Here is a 7,538-nt window from a genome sequence, read left to right as displayed (position 1 = left end):
TTGCCCCTTTTTATTTGTATCTACACCTCAGTTCTATTTCAATATGATCCCTTGCTGGTTATTTGACAAATTGAAAGAGTATTCATTTAGAAATTCAGTCACTGTTCTTAATTAATGTATATATTATGCTTCTTTAGTTAATAGTTTTCCATCAATGTATATTTTTAGTTATAAATTCTAGAGATTCAAATATATCTTTTTGAGAGACCATAATATAAAGGTATCTTCATTGAATTGTAAACAAATGCAATTTAATTTTGCTTTTAATCTGATCGAATGTACAGAGAGTTTGAATGTTCAAATGGAAGAATTTGTCAAATTTGAAACAAATATCATATAAAAATAGAACTGAGGTGCATATAAAAATAAAAAAGGGGCAAAATTGGAAATTTGGGGAAAAAAATTAGAGAGAGGTATAAATAGCAAAAAGTGAGATGCAACTAGAATTACTAAAAAAAAGTGAGAAAAATAAAGACAAAAAAGGAAATAAATAAATAAAAAAGAGGAGTAGGGATAAATTAAGTAGTTACGTTTAAACAACAAGAAACGTGGCCCATAATCCGTGATTGTACTGATAGTGTCTAAATTGAGTTTTAATCACAAAATGTATTAGTGTAATTGGAAATTATCAACTCACTTACAAGTTGTATTTCATAGTATTTGTTACTTTTCTGATATGAGATCTTTTATATATTGACTATCATTCTAGGTGATATCGATTTTCCTTCTCTATTATCAAATAGACTCAATTTTTTCCTCTTTTTTTTTGGGTATTGAAAGGAACTCATGCTTTCTTATAGATCTCGAAACGCGAATGTTGTCCCACCATATCCATCACTCGAGAGCTCTAAAACTTACGTTAAAGAGCCAAGAGGCAACCACCAAAATGCCCTCTTCACTTTGATGTGCAAGAGGCCAAGAGCCTAAGAGGGAGTTTGAGCCTCCATTTTTCTTTTTTTCTTTCATGACAACTCATGTAAAAATTTATGACCGTTCGTGTTCATGGATCAAAATATGGCTTCGAGTACTTTATGCTAAGAAAATTTCCTCACACTCACTGGCATGGCTTTTGCTTGAAATTAGAGTTGAAAAATGGTTGAAAGTAAGAAACAAGCATTTCTGAACCAAGTTACCTAGTTTATAGAGTAAACATGCACAAAACTAGCAATTTAAGTAATATAACATCCTCAATGAAGCATCATGGGTTACACATATAAGAATCGATCCTCATCTATCTTCCAAAAGCGAAATGGATATTTCATTGGTTGAGTATTTGTTCGAGCTGGGAAAACGGATCCTCCTCAGAGAACAATCAGCATGCCTCAGCGCCGAACCCTGGACGGTTCAGCCCTTCCGTTCTCTATTGTTGTTGGCGTGCCAGTACCTTTGAGTTAGGTACAACTGTTGTTTTGTTTGACAATAATCGCGCTCCACGTACTGTCTTCCTCTCAGACGATTGCTCCGCAGTTGCTGATAAACCGCTGAAGTTTGAATGACCTATACACAACCGGAGTTTCTATGTACATTTCACTCCACCTCAAGTAGATGGCCGATCTTACTTTTGACCGCTTGGGAAAAAGCAGAGCTTATACTGTGTCGTTAATAGCAGGACTCTCTCGCGAATGAAATTTGCTGACTAGTGCAGCCTTTGGGTTTGCTAGAAGCTAGGCTCGCGACTCGATGGACTTGACTCGAATTGCCGAAGTTAATCGGACTTGTTGCTACATGCAGCGCGAGGCGTACATCTGGGTAGCTCCGCTCCGATGGGAGACTTGGTTGCCGAAGTTAATCGGACTTTTACTCCGTTGGGAGATTTTAACTATGCGGTTGCGCGATAGTTTGTTTGACGTTGCGTGCGTTATTCTGTGCCTTCAACCCTTTTATATAGAAAACACAACTTTTTCTTTCTTGCGAATCAAGTCTTGAGAATCGCCTAGTTGATTTAGATTTACCTTCCTCAATCAACCCACCCCGCGAAATTGAAAAGGGCTAGAAGAAAACTCCAAACGGTTTATCTTTTTAAAAAATAATCTGAAACGCTTTACGTTCCCCCGTCACCAACTGACGCGCGCGTTCTCCTCAAACCACTACAACCTTTCGAGCTGAAGTACGCGAGAAACACTTATTGTTTCGAAACTCAAACCAGTTCCAATCGAGCAAACGCGACTCTTCCTTGGAACCCCTTAACTATCATAATCTGTCAGGGCCTATGTGGATTCTAGACCTCTGGATTCAGGTCTACTTTGTGCAGCTGCGAAATGAAAACGCAAGGGACTTCCGTCTAACAGAAGTATTGGGAAATGTATTTGTTGGTTTGGAGCCTAACTTCTCCCTTCGCTACACAGCATGCTTTGAGTATTTCTATACCCTGGACGCCTCAGTTCTTGATTCCGCGCAACTACTGCTAGACCGTACTCACCCTAAGGCCATCCGAGGCGGCTTCTTAACCCTCAGACGCTATGATGGAGAGAGTCGGTATTTGTTTGACCAGGCTGTATCAATGGCGGATCTACCCCGACATCCCTGCAACGGAGTAGAACTTTATGCCCCCCATCTATTCGCGAGGCAGCTAGGAATGATCCAAATGGTTCCCTTTCCTCCTATCGAGAGTTTGAATTTGTTTTCCTCGTGGCGCCGTCCTATGGTCCCCGTCACTGACACCAATCCTGGCCACCAGCCCCCGTCTCAGTTGCAACCCACTCCCCTTCCTTTACTAGCAAGTGGGAGTATCCTTCGCTGCTTTCGTGTCGACGAGGACTACCCTCAATGGTGGGAGATAATCAATTCTGGCCAGTGGGAACAACGTTCGCGAGTCATTTTTCAATACATCTTCCAGACAGGGCTCAAGAGATATCTGTAGGAGAACCCTGAGGTTCTTGGGGATGAGGACTTGCTACGGGCGGTTATTCCAAATGCTGTTAGAATAATTCCTTCAAGGGTAAAATCCTAACGCCTCTTCGAACTCCTACAGTTCTTGTTTCAACACTGATTAAAAACCACTAACTAGTTCATGTTGCAGGTTTTTGAGAACACAGCTGGTGCTTCCTCCTCCCAAGGCCGCAAACGAGGGAGATCAACCTCTAGTCCTGATAATGACGCGGATGATCCTGACGCCATAGACTTCAATCCTGTAAGTCTCGCCCTGATCTGATTTTCTTCAAAAGATGCTAAACGTTCTAACAATATTTATGACCTTCAGCTGACTCAGAGAAGAAGAGTAGTTGTCTCAAGCACCTCTGCCCCGCTCGCGATTACTAACCAGGTCAGTTCTGAGCCAATGACTGGGACCAGCAATCCAGAGGCAGCCATTGAGGTAAACAAGAACACACTACTTGTTCTAATTGCCGCTATACTCATGAACCAATCTGACAGATTCTTATCTGATTTGTAGGTTCGCGAGAACCCAGCTTCTACACCTCTGTCTACCCCTCAACTTGTAGCCCCCGCGATGGAAGATCCTGCCGTAAGTAGTCAAACACGATGTTGCCCCCCAGAGCAACATTTTATTGTCTGCTAAGACGTAGTTCTTTAACTTACATTGATTGCCTGTGGGTCAATGATATCCTTCATGGTCTCTAACACAGGTTCATGTTGACGCTCAATCACCTACCACGGAAGTCGCGACTGCTATGTTACCGACTGTGGCTGTGAACCAAGAAACCACTCAGACCACTCCCCCTATTACGGTGGCGAATGCTCAGATCTTGGAGTTGCAAATGTCAATCGTTCCCACAGCGGTGCTCTCCCATTCCTCTTCAACTAAAATTCTGGAGAATGAGGTGGGAGATGAAGAAGACGTGACCAACTCCAACCTAGCAGATGAAGATGTGGAGCATCCCTTCACGACTGTGGACCCAGCGAGCCCTGCTGACGCACCGCAACCTCCTCTAGGAAGCGAGGCTCCCTCTCCTCATTCTGATGGGGTAATACCTTTAACCACCTCTTGGTTTATGCATCTCTCCCTTTCTTTGTAAACACTTAGCTGTTTTACTAATTGTTCTTTATTCTCTATAGGTTGTAGCAATCGCGACTACTTCCAGCCTGCCAATTGTGCCAACAGTTGGGACCTTTGGACCTACAACCGCTGTCGATCCAACCGGGAATTATCCTAGTCCTTCTGTGGAAGATCTTCTGGATGACATGCTAGGTCCGGCCAGCCCCTTAATGTCTATAGAGTCTCAAGAACTTGTCCAGACCCGAGCACAACTCGCTGAGCTATCTTCTGAAGACCTAATTGATCCAGTTTGTCTGGCTAAGGTGAAAGACGCCCTTCGCTACCTGAAGCTTCACTCACCTGATCCTAGCCTAGTCGCGAATGCTGAACAGGCACTGAACACTATTCTGGGCCTTATGGCAGAATGCCACATCCTGAGGAGTCAAGCTCAGAGTCTATCCCAACACAATGCTGACGCCAGACAATTCGTTACACAACGCCCTGCTCAACTTAGGACCAAACTTCATCATGCCAAGATCAGCCGCGCGCAACAAATTAGTGCATTACGGCAACAACTAGCAGAGCTTGAAGGTGAGCAAGCTAGGGAGCTCAAGGCTATGAAGGAGGAGATAAGAAGTGTTGTGCCCCAAATACAAGAGCGCAAAAGGCAACTGGCGGTCTCTGATGCTGAAGAAAGAAAGCTCAACAATCTAATATGTGACAAAGCCAACGACTATGGAAAGCTTCTCTTAGATATTCGCCTTGTTGGGCATAAACTGTAACTTGAACAAGTTATGCATTTCAATAGTAAGAGTTGTAACTTATCTTTATCTGCACCTCCTACTCACCTTTCTTCTTCGATTCGTTCACAACCCAACTACCGGCCCATGACCTGAGCCCAACTCCATTCGTCAACGGGTACGTTCGCATGCAAACCCTCGTAAACCGGAGCAATCAATACTGGAAAACGCACAAACCGTTTCAGATTGACCATTATTGCTGCAATTAATCCCGGGTGTGATCTCCAAATCTACATCTTTAATCTCAACCCTTGAATCCAAGTTCCTTCTGTTATAAAATGAAATCCTAAGGAAAGAACTCACCACACTTTCTCCCGCAGCCTCCAACCATGTCGATTCCATTTCCTCCTTCGAAACCCCTTCGGTTTCTTAAGTTTTATCCCCCAGATTTGCCAACTCAGTAGCACTTCGTGAGAGTCTTATTTTACCCTCAAATGTGAGGTGGGAGTCTTATTCCACCCTCACATCCTCCCTTCTTTGTAGTTCCACACCGGGGATCTACCCTGCATTAAGGGTTGTTCCTAGTGGAGGATTACAAGTAAGAGAGGAAAAGGCAGCCCTTCCCGCGGCCTATTCATCAATGTTTAGTCGCCGAGCATCGAGAAGCAAGCTGCCTAGTCCGGGACCAGAGCCAATAGGTACAGCATACTCGTTGCGTACCTCTTTTGATACGCAACGCCAGCTGTTGTACCTCCCATTTGAAATATCCTCCAATCTTTCTTCTTTGAAGGAAGATCAGGTGAATGCTGCAAACCAAGGCTCAGGATCCCTCATGCTACCACCAGTTTTCCAATTAGAACCTATATTTGGCAACAAGCTAGTTCCAATCGGTCCTTAACTGGTGCAGTTTAATCTCAAGTGGTGGGATGAACATGAAGCATCGCGAAGCCACCTAGTATAGATGGTATCAGAGCTTGTAAGGCTCACATGTAATAGTATAGGTCTTGTATAAAGTTTCTGGCCACAAAGCCATATGAATAAAACACAACTTGTTTAATAAAAACACTTGTTATTGTTTCATTGCTGCATAACCAAAGTTATAACCCATGCTAGACCACAAATATTGGTCCAATGTATTACACAAAATGCCGGAGCACAAGTAAGAAACTCAAAAAGTTTCAGAAACTCACTAGGTTCGAAAAAAAATTTGGGTTCGCGAACTCATGGATTAGATCGTTCGCGACCGGGCAAAAATGTCTGAATTCGCGATTGCTCTGAGTATCCATGGTGTTGCCCCCCTTTTTACTTGGTTGGAAGAATATAGTCCAAGAAAACACTAGACAAACCCTCGCTATATTGCTTGCACCGCAGTCGGTGGATCTTTATATTCCCAAACACTAGGAAAGTATTTCTTAAGATGGCGACCATTCATGGGATTGCGATGAGCATTCCCGTCAGTATCGCGAAGGTAGTAGGCGCCTTTGCCCATTACTCGATCAATCACATAAGGACCTTCCCATTTAGCAGACCATTTACCGCGACCATCAACTCGTTCACCAAAAGGCAAACAAACCTTCCAAACTAAGTCACCAACTCCAAAGATGCGTCCTCGCGTTCGTTTGTCATAAAGTCGTGCTATCGTTTTCTTTTCAGCAATAAGGCTATCAAGAGCTTCCATCCGGCGAAAGTCCAAGTCGTCATGTTCTTGAAACATAGCTTGAACATAGTCTTCCCCAATCAGCTGGTGCTGTTCGCGAACCCGCAACGACTGAACATTAATTTCCATATGAAGGACCGCATCATGGCCATACATCAATGCATAGGGGGTAGTACCAGTTGGAGTACGCTTGGAAGTTCTGTAAGCCCACAATGTGTGATCCAACTCTAGGTGCCACGATCGCGGATTGGCATCTAACATTCGCTTGAGTATAGACAGAATGACGCGGTTGCTAGCCTCTGCCTGGCCATTCGCTTGAGCATAATAGGGACTGGAATGCAGAAACTTGATCCCATAGCCAGCTAAGAACTTCTGGGTCCTCTCAGCCATGAAACCTGCCCCCTGTCTACAACCAAACATTCTGGGATACCATACCTGGTGATAATATATTTGAAGATGAAGTCCGTGATCACCTCTGAAGACGTCGTCTTGACTGGTATGGCCTCGACCCATTTGGTGAAGAAATCTGTAGCCAAGAGAATGTGCTTGTGCTGTAGGGACGAATTGAGATGAATCTCCCCAATAAAGTCTAAAGCCCAGCCGCGACCCGGCCAAGGTTTAATGATTGGTTGCAGAGGCACGTCAGGCACATGCTGGACTGGTCCATGCATTTGACATTCGATGCAACCCTGTGCGAAGCTGATGCAGTCCTTGAGCATGGTAGGCCAATAAAAACCATATCGGCGAATAAGCCATCACATCTTTGGACCAGCCTAGTGAGAACCACAATTGCCACAATGAACCTCTCGCAAACACCTCTTAGCCTCTGCTCCATAGATGCATCGTAGGTACAAACCATCTTCTGCCCTGCGCAATAGCTCACCGCCTCGAAGGACGTAGTTAGTATCGAAATACCTAACCCTCTTGTCCACCGGTGCGGAAGGATCAGTCAGGTACTGGATGATTGGCTGCCGCGAATCCTCATCGATAGTATCGACAATAGCCACCAACCATTCATCGTTAACCTCCTTCCTTCCCATAACGGAAGGTAATGTGCGTCTCTGAACCTTCAAAATTATTTCACGAACGCCATCCGCCAGTTGAATGCCTGTAGCCAGCTGTGCTAATTCATTGGTAGCGAAATTTCGTTTGCGAGGAATATAATCAAGCACCATATCGGCAAATTGGTCTAACAATTCTGACGCTC

At 44.1% G+C, this 7,538-nt stretch overlaps 1 protein-coding gene across 1 annotated transcript; it reads right to left on the bottom strand.

Annotated features, from left to right (window-relative positions):
* Positions 1 to 6,025: 6,025 nt before the first annotated feature.
* LOC126787100 (uncharacterized) lies at positions 6,026 to 6,721 on the bottom strand. The gene has a single exon (XM_050513032.1). It carries the CDS (start codon positions 6,719 to 6,721, stop codon positions 6,026 to 6,028), a length of 696 nt encoding a protein of 231 aa, XP_050368989.1.
* Between the last annotated feature and the right edge of the window lie 817 nt (positions 6,722 to 7,538).

This window comes from Argentina anserina, chromosome 3 (genome assembly GCF_933775445.1).
Source record: "Argentina anserina chromosome 3, drPotAnse1.1, whole genome shotgun sequence".
NCBI lineage: Eukaryota > Viridiplantae > Streptophyta > Magnoliopsida > Rosales > Rosaceae > Argentina > Argentina anserina.
This window is presented reverse-complemented; position numbering and strand designations above follow the sequence as displayed.

Excerpts from the sequence above, each read along its gene's own strand:
- LOC126787100 (XM_050513032.1), bottom strand. The coding sequence starts at position 6,721 with ATGGCTGAGAGGACCCAGAAGTTCTTAGCTGGCTATGGGATCAAGTTT.